This window comes from Cyprinus carpio, chromosome B5, assembly GCF_018340385.1.
Source record: "Cyprinus carpio isolate SPL01 chromosome B5, ASM1834038v1, whole genome shotgun sequence".
NCBI lineage: Eukaryota > Metazoa > Chordata > Actinopteri > Cypriniformes > Cyprinidae > Cyprinus > Cyprinus carpio.
Genome location: NC_056601.1, coordinates 32,352,285 through 32,371,863, shown reverse-complemented (window position 1 = coordinate 32,371,863; position 19,579 = coordinate 32,352,285). Strand labels below are relative to the sequence as shown.

Genomic DNA, 19,579 nt, shown 5'->3' with positions numbered 1-19,579 from the left:
TTACGTCTTCAGTGTCACATGATCTTTCAGAAATCATTTAATAAGCTGATTTCCTGCTAAAGAAACATTTCTGATTATTATAGAAATGTATTGTTGGAAACAATTGTGCAATTGTGGAAACTGTGATGCATTTTTTTCATGATTCTTTGATGAAATGGTAGTGCATGTAGATGAAAACCACTGAATTTCAGTCAATATTATACTATAATACTATAAAATGATTCTGTATTATAGCAATAATAATCTATTTATTATTTGTTGAGAATAATGTAATTATGTGTATAGAATAATGTATAATGAAAATTACAAAATTACAAAAAAAAAAAAAAAAAAAAAAAACAGGCCAAACAGCTGATAAAAAACATCACAATAATCCACACGTAATCCACATCACTCCAGTCCAGGTCATAAATTAAAGTCTTGTGACGCAAAAAGATATATGTTTGTAACAAACAAATGCAGCATTAAGGTGTTTTTTTTAACTTCAGAGTGGTGTGGATTACTGTTATGTTTTATCAGCTGTTTGGACCCTCATTCTGACGGCACCCATTCACTGCAGAGCATCCATTGGTGAGCGGGTGATGTAATGCTACATTTCTCCAAATCTGTTCTGATGAAGAAACAAACTCATCTACATTTTGGATGGCCTGAGGGTGAGTACATTTTCAGCAAATTTTCATTTTTGATAATTTAAATTTTTGTTGGTTTGATGGTTGGTTAATTTTAAGTGTTTTTTGTTTTTTTTGTGTATTATTTATTCTATTGCTCCACTGTAAACAGCAAAAGCCACACAGAGCTCACACTCACGCCAAACACAGCTCATTTCTACTGTACCTACAGTACAGACAGACATGCCATCACAACGCTCATTAAACACACAGCAGGTCTGCTTGTTCCATCCAGCAGTTTAAATTTAGCGAGGCAGGAAGGGAATATTGATGGACAGGAAGACAGAAGTTTGGCTCTGAGCATCTAGAAATCTTGGGTGGTCGTCACAAACACACACACTGTACCACCCCAATTCTCTGCCACACAACTGTGCTCTGTCAATCTCTCCTGTCTAATGACAAGCCCCCGGAGACTGAATGTTATGGAAACGCCAGCCATAGAAACCGAAAGGACCACCGTTCAGTTATGAATCTGGACGCTGATGAGATATTCCACACATTCACAAAAATACAAACAGCCACACTCATACAGTAAATGTCAGGAAAGAAGTTTGTACAGTTTTAAGTGATATAACAACAGATCTAGTGTTGAAAATGAAGTCAGTATTGTGTGTTTGTTTGTGGTTAGAGGATCACTGTAATGTCCCTGCAAACAAGCCTAGCCTAAGGGCCCACTTGGGGTCCAAAGTACCACAGTAACACAGCACGGTTAGTACTGTAGTTTTTTGTTAGTGAAACTGATAATCCTCCATATTCAGTAAAGAAATAAGAGACATCATGTTAGCTCATTCTTCCATGATCTGAAAAAAAAAGGTTATAGGATAAAGAAAAAAAATAACTGATGGTGGCAACAGGATACAGCACACACAATTGAATCGACTTTATTCTGTGAAGATAACAAACTGAGATCCACACAGAGGCGCAACAGAAAACAGACACAGGTCCCGTCTCCCCAGTTATAAGAGCAATCGTTACTGCTCTCAGCCAATCAGATTCATTACACAGCAAATAATCCAATCAGAGTGGAGCAGCACAGCAGGCTAATCGAATGAGAGAGGGGCAACAGGCAAACACACAGGAAGTTCTCCATCACACACATCCATGAGCAGAGGAAATCTGTCAGTGTGAACCTGATCACAGTGATCTGAGCCCATTTATCATTATACACATATATGTAGACATAGATAGAATGACAGAACGATAGATAGATAGATAGATAGATAGATAGATAGATAGATAGATAGATAGATAGATAGATAGATAGATAGAATTTAACTGTTCAATTTACTGTTTAAGATTTAGTTGTTTAGTGATAGCCATTTGCTTACCACGTCATTTTGATAGATAGATAGATAGATAGGCTGAATATAAAGTGAAGTGAAGTTGAATTCAGCCAAGTATGGTTTAATTGCATTTTTAGTGATAGCACATTTGAACACTTACCCCGGTCATTTTTGAAATGCGGCGCCCGGGGAGCATGCCTTGCTCAACCCTGTGTACAACACAATTTTCCGGGATGGTTGACTCTCTAACCATTAGGCCACGACTCCCCCACAGGAGTATAAAGCATGTTTTGAAAGATTTTCACTGTGTTCTCAGAAAAAGTTATGTCAATCAGATAAGATAAAACCTTTAGAATATAGATTAAAATACTTATTTTTTTTATGTTTTATGTGTTCCAAATGCTGTTGAAGTGTTTATTATATTTTTGGGTTTAATAATGTTTTGTAGTTTAAATTTTTCGATGAAAATTGAAGAAATGTTTTTTTAATAAACACTTAAATGTGTATTTTTGATGTTTTCCTTCCACTAGTCTGAAATAAGACATGTTATAAAAGCAAAATAGCCCACAACTGACCAATGCATGAAAAAATAAAAAAACATTTTATCTGCTGAGAAGAAAGAATTAGTGCTGCTCTCTAGTGGCGACAAATGAAAACTGCAGCAGTTCAATCATGAAATCAAAACATACCCTATTTAAATTTGATTAATACATAATGTGTAACTGTGCACATTTCATCTCTCCCTGTCTGTAAAACCAAAGCCACATGTGTGTGTGGAAAAATACAATGACCAATAATATCATATACTGTAGTTTCTTATTAAATATGTTTTATGCTCATTACATGTTAAATATGCAAATTATGTTTTATGTTGCCTAGAATTGTGAATGAAAAGAAAAATATTCACAGAACTGTTCCTCATTTTTATGACCAATTTGGACTTCATCATAACAATCTTTACTGGATCTTTGTACTGTAGAGCCACTTTTTTAAAGACCCACTAGTTTTAGATTGAGCAAGTGTGTGGCTCTGGTTAACCTGTCATTACTTGCATAACTGATTGCATAAACATCATGACTTTGGCTTAAAATCAGTAACTGAGAGACATAAACAGATACAAACACTGACACAAATTAGGAGAAAATACACAACAGAAATTCTTCAGAAGCCACTTTATTCTATTTTGCTACATAATGAAAACTAGGTGAGGAAGAAATTAAGTCATAAATTAAAATAAACTGTAAAGCATAAAATAAAATTCAGCAGAGTTTAAAAGAATATTCTGGGTTTAAAACTTGCAGAACGGCATCTGTGACAAAATACAAATAAAAATCTAATTTTATGAAAATAAATATCACATTTACACTAATGCACTTATATTGGAAGTCCATAGATCACCAAGTAATAATTCAAATACACACAGTTTTGAAAATATAACAACAATGCATAAACCTGTTAACAATTAAAACTGCATTTAAAACTTGGGTCATGACCATGCAACTAACTAGATACAGTACATTCCTGTTCAGAAAAATAATTATTATGTTAAGAACTACAAGAATTAAGCACTTTCACAAAAATATGAGCTGCACATTTCCTCACAGAACACCATAGAAGTGCATTACTGTAAATGCTGCTAAATGTATTGGACAGATGAGGTTAATTTTTTTTTCAGATGCTCTGTGTAGTTTAATAACTAGTTTTGAGCCCAAAATGTTCCTTTAAATATGAACCAAAAGCCCAAAAGCTGAAACATTACAGAAACAAAATAAGATCCAAGCCACACGTGTAATACAATACTGTAGTGCAACTAATAAACTTCACTAATAAAAATCACTAAATCCACCAGAACAGAGTTTGAGATGTGCAGTTTGAATCTTCACACTTCAAATCTACACAAACTCACTTTACAGAGTTCATGTTGCTGTTTCTTGTGACAATTCTGACTCTCTCATTTCTGATAAAACTGCAGTTGTATTTTTACAATCTCTTTTCAGTTTCCAACACGGAAACGTCCCACAGAGACCCGCTCACACACACACACACACACACACACACACACACACACACACACACACACACACACACACACACACAGACACACATGTCTACACCAGGCTGAGGACGTTAAGGGTTCGAGCAGACACTCCATGGTGCCAGTCTCTGAGTTTATGATATTTAGGTCCAATCTTAGGATTAATCTTCACTACCCTGTTCACAGAGAATGAACAAGAGAGAGAAACAGAAAGAAAGACAGTATGAAGAGCTGTAGAAGTGAATGTCTTCAGCACAGAGATACTGCAAACCATGCAGACGGAAACACCACTGCACACAAGTTAAACTCACTTCTGTAACTTGCCAAACCAAGCTTTAATGTATTACTCAAATACACAGCACACACTGTATTGTCATAATAATCTTGCTTTTCTTTGGAAAGCGAAGCCAAGAAACCTCACAAACTATGAATTCACCCACATAAAAATAGACAACCTCAACTGCAAACCAACAACAGTGCAAGATTACTAGAATAACTCTCAGTTTGGACCTATGAATAAAATGTAGGTGTGTGAGCTCCATACTGTATCTTACTATATAACCCATAAATACCTGATATATGATACTCAAAAAAGCATATGTATAATACATTATAAAGGTAATCATAATGTACATTGTAAGTAGTACTGCCAAATGATTCATTGCGATTAATCGAATCCAAAATAAAAGTTTTTGTTTGCATAATATGTGTGTGTACTGTATATATTTATTTTGTGTATAAAAATACACACACATGCATGTATATATTTAATGTGTGTATATATAAATACACACACATGCATATTTATATATTATATTAATTATATGAATATAAATATGTACATGTCAATATTTTCAAAATGTATGCTGTATGTGTGTGTATTTATATACAGTTATATTTATAAATATACACTATACACACACACACACATATATATATGTGTGTGTGTGTGTGTATATATATATATATATTTATATATATATATATATATATATTATGTAAACAAAAACTTTTATTTTGGATGTGATTAATCATTTGACAGCACTAATTGTAATGCATTATATGTTTTCATAAATGACAAAATAACCAAAGTTAACATGCATTTTAATATTTTAAGGTTTGTTTGTCATGTGTTTTAGTGCATTACTTTTTCTAAATGTGTAACAATGAATAGATAAGTATTATGATGTATCATAACTGCTTACAATTATTAACAAGATCACACAATGCATTATAAGCTGTCTTACAAGGGATAATAAATGCAAAATACTACTTTTATAATGAATTAAATATAAAGGAGTTAAGTAAAGTGTTACCAAAAACTTTTAAATTAGTGTAATACTTTATTTCAACAAACTGCTCCATTTAAATCGCCATCTTTTTTTTTTTTTTTTTTATATGTCATGCTTTAGTGATTGTTATCGCTACAGAATAAGGTTGCAAGAATTACAAACTAAAATAGACAATCAGTTAAAACAGCTCATGTAATATTTAGCTCAACCTTTTGAGGTTGATAACCAACACTTTCTTTTATTTTCGGGTTAACTATCCCTTTAAGCACTTCCTTTTACTGCCCTTTTTTTGAGGAATAAAGAAAAGACTATTTTGTGCCCTAGTGCTGGAAAGTGTCAGTGATCTGCACATGCTGGTTAACTAGAGCCAGAGCTTTACCAGTAACACCACAAAATAACAGGCCACGGGACGCCAAAATCACACAGGTTAATAACAGCACAAACATCCTTTCAGAGAAAACCGGAACAAATCTTCATCACAAAAACAAAAAACCACACAGCACACACTCCAAAACAGCTGGCGAGCAGAGGAACTTACTTTGTTGTCTTCTTCGCTGATTCAGCCTCCTGTGAGCTATCTGAAAGACATAAACATTATACAGAAAAGATTTAATACCACATGCTTTCAATGTGATAGACGACGTGTATAAAAGACATTCTCATTCTCTTGCTTTCTCTCATCTGGTTTTCTCTCTCTAAACTTCAGTTTAAAACGTTAATTTCAATCTTTATCTCAAATTCAGTATTGAAGGTTTTCCACACAATGGGTCTAATTCATGAAACATGAATAATAGTTTATAAAACCATTGTTGTGTAAACAGTTGCCTTGTATTAAATGCAACAATTTATGCAAGAATATTTTTCTGATTATTATTATTATTATTATTATTATTATTATTATTATTATTAAAATAATACAAATGCATATAATAAAAAGGAATAAAATAGCATTTAAAAAGCAATAAAATAAAATGTAAAAAATACAAAATAAAATAAACTCTCACCGAATTCAGATTCAGTGCCGGTGATTTGGGCCAGGATACGGAACGAGCGGGATTGTGAAGTTCCTGTCCGTGGGCGCCAGTCCTCTGTGTCCTCCATGATGCGTTTCCTGCTGGCATCACCGTGAGTCGGGACGTGGTAAAACTCAATGTCTGTCTCTGTGATAGGTTTACGAGGAAGTCTACACACACACAAACAAACACAGATACTGTCAGTCAGTCTCTTTTACATGTAATCATAATGCATATCAAATGCACAATTCAATCAAATATAAAACTGAATAGCCTATCAAATGCACAAAGCAACTAAGCAATTGAGAAACAAGGGCACTGCTGGTTATTCCTTCTTTACCTGTTCATTGCAGGTTTTCTGAAGGAGGCATAAAAAGGAATAAGAAAGATAACACATTTCAATCATGCATTCTCTTTTAGAAGGGTTTTACTGATGGCACACACGTTACAGATACTCACTTAAACACAGCTGGAGGACCACTATGAAGAATAAAATAAAAAATAAAAACTGTCATTACATAATGGAAAGGCTTTTGGAGGCATTTAATTCAAATGTTCCCTTACACCGTGGTGACCCATGGTTTCTGCCAAAATACTTATGTAGCCTATAACAGTTATTGTTAATACTGTAAAACACCTTAATAAGAAGCCTTCACAATCTCTGTCATTTTTATATTATAGCAGTGACTTATATCAAGTAAGTTTGCGCAGTTTTGCTACAGTGTATGGTATTGTGACAGTTTGATTACCATGGTAAAACTTTGCAAGGGAACTCAAATTCAAGGTAAACTTGGGGGTGAGTAAATTCAAAGCACCAGAAGCTTCTTTTAAGGTTCTGGAGCGAAAATCTTCTCATGAAAAAAAAGTAAAGACATTTCTTAAGATTAATTCCAAGAAGTTCGTATCTTCACTGATTGTATGGTGTAGAAGACTCTCTAATCAAATCGACGGAAAATACCTCAAGTGCCGTCTACCCAAGTCAGTATTTCGTATAAATAGGTAATATTAAACAAAAACAAAAGCTTTTGAGTTTTAAAATCCTCCAAAGGAAATTAAACAAATGACTGTAGAAACGCATGAGACCAGAAGATGGCGCTGCTGCACGTGGAATAAAACACCTGTGACCACCAATTGACCACCGCGATACACGTCACAGAGGGAACATAACATGCATATCGTCAAACTCACATCGACACACTCAAGCGAAACAAACAGAAGAAACAACGAACCACAAACCCAGCTTTGCTTTGCTTTGCTTTACTCAAGTGTGCTCTGAAAAAAAAAAAAAAAAAAAAAAAACCACCAATAGACCCATCACAGAAAATTCTAATGGTTTCCACACATTCCTTTACAGACACAACAAACCATCAAATTTTAAAACCATTTAAAAATGGTTTCCTGTAGTGTGTTTTGGGACATATTCCATTAGGATTCATTGGTTTTAACAAGCCACCAGTAGACGGTGGCCAATTACCAGTAGAGACCCACAGGGTCCATTACAGTTTTCAGTAAACCAATACAAGTCCCATTATAACCAGCAAAACCATTACAAATTTTGTGATGGTGTCTATTGTTTTTCTTCAGCAGGGATCAGTGGTGCTACACTAATAAAATATTTCTGTTTACTTTATTTGTTCTACATATACCATAGTAGTACAAAAGATGTTTAAGGGCTTTGGAAAACCACGTGAATCCTAGCAGGATACATAAACATGGTGATCCTTCAGTACATTATTCATATTAAAATACCATGATATCACCATCTGATACTATACTATGATACCAATCAAAGGAAGAAAAAAAATATGTATGAATATGTACAATGTCTTGAGTACAATGTAAATTAGACTACATTACAAGACAAGTTACACTAAAGTTTAATACTTAATGGTTCTTCACAGTGTTAGTTATATTCACAAAGAAAAGCAAAGCACTCTCAAAGTTGAGATGAAGGAAAACAATGTTTTCACTACAAATCATGGCACACACACACACACACACACACACACACACACAATGAAAGAAGCATCAGTATGGTACTGACTTTGTGGCTGGAGTCCCCTGCTGAAAAGAACATAGAGGAGAAAAATAACCATTAAACTCATATAATCCTCTCATCATCACTGGCTGAATATATATAACACTGATTCCTGAAGCCCTCTGAGACAGACCAACAGCTGAAAACACATACATCCCACTGGATGAAGCTTTATTTTGAAATATGGATACGAATTTTGACCAGCTGCAACAGTTTAAAGTTAAAATACCTTGATGGATTTGTTTCTTTCAAACACACAGATTTTCAACTTCACAAGACATTAACTGATGGACTGGAGTGGTGTGGATTATTGTGATGTTTTTATCAGCTGTTTGGACTCTCATTCTGACGGCACCCATTCACTGCAGAGGATGCATTGGTGAGCAAGTGATGTAATACTAAATTTCTCCAAATCTGTTCTGATGAAGAAACAAGGGTGAACTATTCCTTTAAAAACAGCATATAGGTCCGACAAAGAGAAAAACTAAATTAATCCAGAGGATTTCTTTCCATTCAAACAAAATACAGTATCCAGAACCAGGCACACACAGGTCTGCATTAAGAAGGAATATGTTTTCTTAACAATTGCCTATAAAATTCATAGAAACAGGGCTGGCACTGATTTGACTCTATAATGTACAGCTGTATGAGGATAATGAGGAGGATTTATCAGAGTTTATGAGAGAGGGAGGATAAAGACCATTAGATGAGTGCATAGTATGAAGAGAAGCATTTGGTTCTCATCAGTTTTCTCTCCCACATCTATTATATTTTCCTCTTTCTCTCCTTTTTTCAGACACAGCGTTCAGGCATTTAACAAATATCATGTTTTGAATGAAATGCAAGCATACTGTGCTGTATATACTGCATATTTTGGCACTCATAGCAGGTTATATCCCATGCATACTATGTACACATACTGCAAAAATAGCAGTATGACTAGTATGAGTAGTGCTCCAAACAGTTAACGAGAAGCAGAATGGGTTTATTGGGTGATTAAACTCTAATCTGTGCTGGTGTCAGACTGATATTATGCTGTTAATTATATAAGCACACAGAAACAAACAAACTGCATCACAACAAACACACTGATTTGATGATGCGAGTCGCAGAATATGTGTGTGCATCAGCACGTGTAATCAGAGATGTAGTTCATCTGCGTAATATGTCAATCAGCACATTAAAACCATCATTAAAATATGAAACCCACACAAAATACATCTGAGCTTCCCCTGGGGCATTATCCAAGGGAGAGCCCTCATACATACACACACACACACACACACACACACACACACACACACCAAAACACACAACAGATAGCATTACACAGAGCTAAATATACAGGCAAACATCAGAGCCACTGACACCTGCCTATAAACGAACGGAATCTTGCATACGTCACTGTGCGAAAAGAGATACTGAGAGATGCTGCCAGTTTAAAAAAAATTCTGAAATATTAGTGGCCTAAAGATATTAGTATAGTATATAATGTATAAAAACTATGTATTAAATAAAAATGTACAAGGTTAAAAATGTATATTTGATAGCTGTACTTCCTACTTTGGTTGGGTTTAAATGTTGGCATGACTTCTGATAACTCAATATGATGTTGTGCCAAGTATTCAAAACTCACCTGTTGTGTACTTATGGTTTAATCCATCCAGCTGAAGTGCATGTTTGGACTAAACCATGTTACAAAAAAGGTGGGGAGGGACAACATGAAAACCAACTAAATACAGTTTCAAATTCAAATGTTTTGGTCTCAGTGACAGAGTCTGCTGTTGGCAATATGTTGATGTTCAAAACAAGGCAATAGAGTTCAACAGAAGTAAAAACGTCATCCAAAATCTATGATTTTTAGTGAAAACATCTGAACATTTTAAGATAGAGTGACCGTGAGCTCATAGGTTGTTTAAAAATAGTATATGCATTCAAAATCATAAACTGTAAGCCGTAATTTAGTTCTAGTGCTAGGTAATATTGTAATTATATTAGGATTATTTTATCATATGTTGTGGTTTGAACTGCGATATGACATTTGCAAATATCTTATATTGCTATTACATCCAGACACAAAGAACAAACGTGCTAATGGAAATGCAAAAATTGGTACATTTTAGTCATTTCTAATAACAAAATACATTAAAACCTCTGCCGAAACAGCTTAAAATAGTCTGATTTGGTATAAGCTGTTGTTTTAACTTGTTCTGAACAGTGATATATTAGTATAAAGTTTTAGTAATTGCGTTGTGTCATTCTCATTACTTTTAGCTGAAAAATGCCTAAAAACCAGCTAAAACCATCTAATATACCAGCCTAACCAGGATGGGAGACCCAGCAAACCTGCTTATACTGGTTTAAGATGCTTTTTGTAGCAGGGAAGCCACAAAAGCACCAACTGATTTGTTTACATCATTTACAAAGTTTTATTGGATGTCTATTATATGAATTCCCTTATACTGTATACTGTACACAACATTGTCTCTTTGTCCCTCTTTTGTGCTTCCAGAACTCAGTCCACTGAACAAGCAGTTGTCACTTTTTGAGTTGAGTTCTATGTTTATATGGTGGGTGAGGCATGAAAGTGTCAATCAAACTCTTACCCATTCAGCTGAAAGCTTTCACCCTGGCTTTCCAGCAGGCCCCGCCTCTGGCCCATGGCAACCTCACAGGCATTCTCATTGGAGTAGAGATTGATGGGTGTGTTATACACTGAAGGGCGGGGCACCGCCGGTAGATGATTGGGTGAGCCATCAGTAGGAGTGGGCGGAGCCTGTGGATTAGGGTTTTGAGCTGGGGAGGTGGGTGCAAAAGCAGACACGGCGGACGGAATAGAGGCTATGTGTGATGACCCTGCCCCTCCAAACGGGCGAGCGCTCCTATTGGAGGATGAAGTGTTGTGGGTGGAGTTTGTGATGTCAGAGGAAGATGGAATGGAGGTTGTCATGGGAAAGGGTTTGATGATTTCCACAGAATCATCCTAAACATGGAGGAAAGCACATGCAGGACTCAAACAAAACAACAAGAGCAACTCAAAATCTACAGACAACAACAAATGGGTTACTCAACAGAAGCTACACCACTGGAGACCTAAATAATGTCTGTCAGTATGTTCAGAATGGAATATTAGCTGACCACTTACTAAATACAGTATATATTATTTTAGAAAAAAGGATGCAAGACAGAACGGATTATGCCATGATAAATATTTTGGTCATATGACCTTATGATGCATTTTCAAAGCCCTGTTCTCATTGGCAAAAATATATATATATTAATCTTCAGGTGTTTTTTTATGCTTACACGCAGCAACAGATAATTTCACCATTTTAACTCAAATTAATGTTATTTATGTACCACTGAGATATACCAAATAGTGCATTCCTGTAGCTCAAACAGTAAAGCATACAGTAGTGCTTGAAATGCCAATGACAAGGGTTCAATCCCAGGGACAGCATGAATATAAATATATAGCTTGAATGCAATGCAGTTCACCTTGGATAAAATGATCTGCCAAATGTAAAAATTTTAATGCCATGCATAAATGTAAATAATCATATCTATCAGAGAATATAACTGCATATAACTGAATATAACAGCAACTTTCTACATTAAACATGCCTCGTAATGAGGAATGTACCTCATGTGACACCAAAGTAGCACACTGTTTCACAATATATATATATATATATATAAAATAATAATAATAATGAAATGTTCAGTATGCATTGTTCTAGTATTCTATTCTGAACACAACCTAAATGCAGCATGTGACTTTTAGCAATTCAAGACAGATAACTGAACGCAGAAAGCACACTTATATTTGCTACAAACATGCACAACTAATACTCATGCATACATATAGAGCTGCTGTGAGTCTGTCTCAGAGGGGAATAATGACATATACACAATACTCCAGTTGTGCGCTCTGGCTGGCTGTACGTGTGTATAAATCTCATACCTTTGGTGCCACATCTGGTTTTGGACGACTGGAAGCTCTGTTGGAACACAAGCAATGGACAAAAACATTAATGAATCTGCTGTGACCACATCTAGAGCTGACAGTGGCAGTACATAGGGAACGTCTAACTGTGGTTTGCTGTAAAATCATAGGCCTGTATTCATAATGACACGGAACGACCGCATGGAAGTTTGTAGAGTGGTTCTGAATTTGTTTTGCCTGCAGGGGAGAACAGAATTAGGTTTGTATCCTATAAAGAAACCATGCCAGGTTTGGTTTTAAACTGGTGGTGGTCAAAAATTTGGAATAATTATGAAGTCTCTTATACTCACCAAGCCTGTAATTATTTGATCAAAAATACAGTAAAAACAGAAATAATATTAAATATTATTAAAATGTTACATATTTTCTATTTTAATACATTTTAAATTTTAATTTATTCCTGTGATATAAAGATGAGTTTTCAGCATCATTTCTCCAGTTTTCATTGTCACATGATCCTTCAAAAATTATTCGAATTTGCTGATTTGCTGCTCAGTTATTAACAATGATTCCTATTATTATTATCAATTTCGAAAACAGTTACTAAAACTGCTTAATATTTTTGTGGAAACTGATATAACTGACACATTTTTTCAGGATTCTTCAATTAATGGAATATTCAAAAGAACAACATACATTTTTAACATTTTAAATGCCTTTACTGTGGCTTTTGAATAGTAGTGTATCACTATTAAAAAAAAGAAAGAAAGAGCACAACATTAAATATCATAAACGTCTCTTGCGAAGCTACTCAGCATAATAGAATGATTTCTGAAGGATCATGTGACACTGAAGACTGGAGTAATGATGCTGAAAATTCAGCTGCGCATCATGTTACATTTTAAAATATATTCAAGCAGAAAAGTGTTATTTTAAGTTGCAATAATATTTCACAATATTACTGATGTTACTGTATTTGTGATCAAATATATGCAGCCTTGGTGAGCAGAAGAGACTTCTTTTTTAAAACCATTTAAAAACTCTTAACGATTCCAAACTTCTGACTGGTAGTGTATGATATGGTGTGTTATTAAACTCAAACTATGCTTTGACAGTAAGCGATACTGTTGCTGTGCATGTGTGTGTGAGGCTAGCAGAGGGCTTGAGTATTAATTACCATCTCTGAGAATCTGAACTCAAGACCTTCTAGAACAATCTCACACATCTTAGTTTTTTTTTATAATTATTTATTTATTTACTTATGAATCATTTTGACCTTTAAAGATGTTCCCAAAGGGAGATTTTATCCGATTTAGCTTCTGGGTACAATTTTGTACCTAAAATACAGTCACACATCTTGAAGAGTGTAATATAACAGGAGATGTAAGCATTTGCTCCTGTATGTGTGTGTTTTATCTTTGTTTCTATGTAAACACACACACACGTGACCATCGTGAGCTCATGAGAAGGCTGTGTATCCCTTCGCGGAGGTCTTTAGAGTGAGATCCAGCGGGCCGGGCTGGGTTTAGTACTGTTGATCCGGTCAGATGAACATGAGCACTTGCACTCTGCAGTTACAGTATGAGCTAATACTCTGTTCTTAGTATCACTCAATATAGATTCACAGGACTCAGAAGACCAGCAGAACAACGCCAGAGAGAGAGAGAGAGAGAGAGAGAGAGAGAGAGAAACTAGTCTGATTTAATTCATTTAACTTTGTTAACTGAATAATTTCTATTCAATTCATTGATTTTATATTCAGTCAAATTTGACATACAGTCTTTAAATATCCTTCCTAGCAAAAGTCGGAATAATCATCAATGTTTTAAGGAGCCAATTTCTTGCATGGAATGAAATAAGCAAGTCAAATGAAATCCAGATTTTAAAACAATGCCACAGACTAAAACACCACAAACCGGCTGTTCACAAGTTTGGGGTCAGTAAGATCTTTTTTTTTTTTTTTTTTTAAGAAATTAACACTTTTCAGCAATGCATTAAATTGATCAAAAGTGACAGTAAAGACATTTATAATGTTACAGAAGAAATTCCTATTTCAAGTAAAGTCATCAAAGCATCAAAGTTCACCAAAGCATCCCAAATGTACACAACACAAACGTTTCCACAAAAATATGAAGTAGCACAACTCTTCAAAGATAAAAATCAGTGTTTTCCTGTCAGCTCTCCACTGTCCTCTCACAATAAATGCATAAAAAGACCATAAATATAACTTAAAAAATAATGAACATGTTTATAGATAGATCAGATTCATAGAACATTCTGTCATTCTACAGTATTATAATGACAAAGAAAGAGAGAGAAAATACACACACACACACAGACACACACACATAATGACAAAAATACCAGCAAATGCAATAACCTTGCAATGAGAGTAAGTCTTAAATTACATGTGGAACTGATTATTAAGTTAATAGTATTTAATTGATAAACAAAGAAGGTCATTCTTACATTCTTAAACTCCTTAGACCATTTTATTACACTCGAATGAACAGCTCTTTGTGTGTGTGTGTGTGTGTGTGCGTGTGTGTGTGTGTGTGTGTGTGTGTGTGTGTGTGTGTGTGTGTGTGTGTGTGTGTGTGTGTGTGTGTGTGTGTGTATTCGTTCATGTTTAGACAGAAACATACACAATCCCAGCAAACAGGAAATGTTCTCAGAACTTTGGCTTTGGTTTCTTACTTGTCCACCGTGAATATTTCTGTGATATTTTGGTCTGTAGATCCAGGGACAAGTTCCTCCTTTAGTGCAAGTCTGTGGGATTTCTACTACTACTATTATCCACTATGTGAATACCATAAGTCACTTGCATTTCTACACATTTACATCTGTAGCACAAACGGTGTAAGACAGTGTACATCTGCCCTACGGTGACGTCATCATAATACTCTCTCAGAGCATCTGTTTGACGTCTCGTTTATATCTCACACCCTGAGACTGCGGTCTGATGCACGACTCGCTGATTTCCCTTCATTAATAACTAAAACCCTTTCAAACTCCACTTTCCTGTTCTGCTACAGTGTGTGAATGAACATTTGTGTCTGGGTGAGGAAAACAGCAATAACAAGCTGCAGGAACAAAATATCACATCTGTGTTATCTTAATTAAATGGCAGTGAGATAAATGGAGAGCAAAATGAAACTTCTGCTTCTCAGACAAGTCATATGTTGACATTGGGTTGCACGATAAATGCGATTTCTCTTAATTTATTAAGCATTTATTTGCCTGCTGGTGATTTATCCTGAAATTTGTTTATTTTAATTTGGCATATGCATTCTCTTGCATTGGTAACAAGCCTCCACAAGCTTTCATGGTTGCAGTTGCAAGATTTCAAGAGTTTATATCCACCATTCAGAGCTTTTTTTTTATATAAATCAATACAATTTCTGTCCAGTGGTTAACTTAATCTTCACAACATGGCAACCATGCACCTGCACTCTCTACATGAGCTGAAAACACCAGCAAAACTTTATCTTTTCAGTATTGTGACCTTCTCTTTATGTTTAAAATTAAGAAGTGCAAAAAATGTTTATGACAAAAATATCTAATGGTGACATTAATAATTATGATTCTATTTTTTGAGCAAATTAATCAAGATTAAACGGTTAATCATGATTATTTTGCTCAAAAAATAGAATTATGAATGGAATGGAAAGGATCAATGGATGTTAAAGGATCTTGACGGAACCATCAATGCCAATAAAGAACCATTATTTTTAAGAGTGTATGGGCTCAAAAAATGCCCTTAACATCACTGAAACCAGAAATGGTTTTCTACAGAAAACTAAAACTTTAAACAGTACTGATAACAACCATCTCTATAGCGTATCTTTAGACAACCCAGAAACCAGTAGACTGATCTGAAAACTATAAAACATCAAGAATATTTTTCAAAGTATCATACATATACAGTGTTTTGAAAGCCTGTTTCAAATTACTAAAATGACTCGCATCAACTTTAAAGTGACAGTTTAACCAAAAATAAATATTCTGCCATCATGTACATTTTTTCTATATACTGTTCTTTGACATTTCTTACCTATTTACAGTACACAGAAAAGAGCAATTTGGGCATTATATCTTCTTCTAGACCTTTATTTCCACGGAATGAAAGAATATTGATTTCTCTGTGACCTATTTCTTTAAGATGCTATGTTGAAATCAGGAATTACTATATCAGTAATTAATCAAGAGAGCAAAAGGACATGAAGGAAGGTCATTATTATATTCTTTTCAAGTTCGAAACCATGTTGATCAGAATAATCTGAGGGTGGAAATTTCATTACGCTTTGAACTCTCTTCCAAATGTTGATTTTTATCCTGCTGTATCTCGCTAATGGAAAATGGGATGTTATCCAGCTGTGATATCCTGTGAACGCCGACACACACATTCAGGGATGTGCTGAAGTGCAGGACAGTGTGTGTTGTTCTGGTGAGCAGGCTTCAGCTTACACTTTTTAGACAGTTAAGGGCTTAGAATTCACAGAGAGATAATTTAGAGATAAAAGTGCAGGAGGTTTAATAATTTAATGCTTTGAGAGCAGTCATGAGAAAAAAAACATGCATGGCATTCAAATCATGTTCATGTGAGGGCAAACTGACCATCCTACACAGTCCAGAACGGAGAAGAAATGCAGGTTTTGAAACACCTTGAGGACCTGATTGATACACATTCTCTTTTTTGTTCACATTACTTCACATTAGAGGTCTGCGCAAACCTGGTTCATAAAGAAGACATGTAACCCTGATGCTGTCTGATTTCTCTTGTTTGAGCAAAGAATTGCAGACTGCACAGTGGTCCATACGAGGGTTGCAAGAAGATCAGTATGAACATGAATTAGCCAAAATGAGCAGTACACTGCAAAAACATGATTTCTTACTAAGTATTTTATGTAAAACTTCTTAAATCAAGATACATTTACTTTGCTTAACCCTCATGTTGTGTTCAGGACTTTCTTCTCCCCAAAAATGCTAATGTTGTCGCATTGGACAAAACTAATTTTGCTCACATTGTGTGTACTGTATAACAGCTTCCCCCCCCAAAAAATAAGGGTAATTTCTGTAAGGATTGTTTCCCACCTTGCTGCACTTGCAGTGTTCCTGTTCAAAAAATAACTGGCCTACAAAAAAATTATTGTTTTCCTATATTATCACCTGCTCAGCTTGCTTTATTTCAGTTAGGACAGGTTTTGTACTTCTTTTTGGAATTGACTGATCTTAGGCCTCATTGATCTGAGCTTATGAACCTCATTTTTTAGTGAATATTTCCAAAATTATCCATATTTTTTTTTTTCACTCCAAAACTGCGGTGCATTAGCTCAGATGATGAGGCCTATGATTAATCAGTTCCAGAAAGAAACACAAAACCTTTGCTAATTGCAAGAAAACAAGCTGATAAAAAACTGAATGCAAGATTTAGTGATAATGAGATTTACAAGCAATTTTTTAAAGGTAACACTAGATAAATTAGGTAAAGGATTTTCAGCACAGCAAAAGAATAAAGACTTGTTTTCTGAAAAATGTATCAAAATAAAGTGAATTTATATTTAAAAAGCAGGGGAAATATCTGTCAATGGGGTAAGAAAAATAATCTGCTTCTTTCTTTGAATTAATTTAATTTTTCTGACCCAGTTTTTTATCGTTTTAAACTTAAACTCGCTTCATTTTGACACATTTTTTATCTCAGAATCTTAAGTCATTTCACTTTAAGTACATTTTTCTTGAATTAAGAATGTTTAGAAATGTATACTAGAAAAACAAGACACAAAATAATGAGTAAGAAAAACAGAACAGAAAACTGCATCCCACAATGCAATGTACTCAACCTGACCTTTCATTTCCAGTAAGTTTATTTATCTCCTTCCTTGACTCAAATGTAAATGTAAGACATTTTATACAAACCTGGATTAAAAATGCAACAAAAATTAGTAACAAGATGATAACTTGAGACACTCACCAAATGAATCATGCAAATGAGGTATAGATTTTGAGGCCAATACTACTGTGGAGTAATGTTTCACTTTAAAAATAAAAATCAAAAATAGTATGCACTATTCAGTGTGTACTGCACAGTAAGCTAGTATTCCACTCTGAATGTGCACACAGAAAATGAGTCACATTAAAATTCAAAATAAACAATACAGTACATATTAAAACGCAGGTCGATCTCTAGATCTGGCATCTTTTACTGGCTCTGTCTCTCTCCGTGTCTTATTGTTTACAAATTTAGCTAACGAAATATCAGTTAGAATAGATGAATTACAGAGAAACATTTGTGTTCTCTCTGCATCTGAGTCCAAATGTCCAAACTGTTTTTCTTTCAGAATAATGTTTCAGACATTTGGGACACAAGAGTGTTAACAGTCCAAATTCAGATCTGCGAGAGTCTAAATTAAGTTCATCTGGCGAGAAAGTCGACTCTTAACAGGAACTTGAACAATATTAATAATACTACTAAAATAAATGTACAGTATTATTACGGCTTCATTCATTCATTACTGTCAGTGCTGATTATTATGAAAATAAATAAACATTGTTATTTTTCTTGTGCTGTTTAAATTTTCAGATAATTTCCCCAGATTCATCTAATACTAATTAAAGAAGTCCACAACTTACCAAACTGTAAAAAAAAATAAAAATAAAAATAAAAATTGGAGTACATTTTACAAGAAAATACTATTTCAGTTTTTCTACTTCAAAATTTAACAATTTAATTTAATGTGTTAAATGCTTTTTTAAAGTGAAAATTGATTTTTTGCAATTTTCACTTAGAATCTATATATTTCCCTTGTTCTTTAAGCATGTACTCATAAATAATAAGCATAAATAAGCTCTTTTTGGTCTCTCTCTGGGGATGAGAACTCATGTCAGGGGTTGTTATGATCCTGTGGTTACACAAAAGTGGTATGAGATGAAGTTTAGCTGGTTTAATTAAACCAAGCTAAACATTTCCTCCAGTCGGTCAGAAAAACACCCTCACAAACCCATATAATCAAGTAACCTGCATTCAACCCTGCTGTGAACGCTTGAATCGGATGCTATGTTTGACGTCTTCTGTGCTTAGGAAGTTGTGTGGTCAGTTTAATCTGCGCTCTGATGAGGATCTGGCAACCGTCTGTGTGTTTAAGCGTTCAGAACCAGCGAGGATCATTTGTGTGTTTGGATGTGGCCTAACAAACGTCAAACCTGAAGCGTAACACAAAAACAGACAGATGCATAAACAACACATGCGTACAATCAAGAACACACACGCAAAAAGGGAATAAAGAATTACAGGTTTTCGCTGTTTA

The 19,579-nt window shown here is 34.7% G+C and overlaps 1 protein-coding gene across 9 annotated transcripts in view; it reads right to left on the bottom strand.

Annotated features, from left to right (window-relative positions):
• LOC109082025 (PDZ and LIM domain protein 5-like) overlaps window positions 1–19,579 on the bottom strand; it is a 48,410-nt gene that overhangs the window by 7,985 nt on the left and 20,846 nt on the right. For 2 of the 9 annotated variants that reach the window (XM_042723173.1, XM_042723172.1), the window contains exons 4-8: window positions 12,294–12,330; window positions 10,936–11,312; window positions 6,632–6,649; window positions 6,283–6,461; window positions 5,817–5,856 (exon numbers count right to left, since the gene is read on the bottom strand). In XM_042723173.1, the coding sequence (XP_042579107.1) occupies window positions 5,817–5,856; window positions 6,283–6,461; window positions 6,632–6,649; window positions 10,936–11,312; window positions 12,294–12,330 (651 nt within the window). Of the gene's footprint in view, window positions 1–5,816; window positions 5,857–6,282; window positions 6,462–6,631; window positions 6,650–6,750; window positions 6,772–8,335; window positions 8,356–10,935; window positions 11,313–12,293; window positions 12,331–19,579 lie in introns of all 9 variants that reach the window. The other 7 variants (XM_042723175.1, XM_042723176.1, XM_042723177.1 and 4 more) reach the window with 7 other exon arrangements.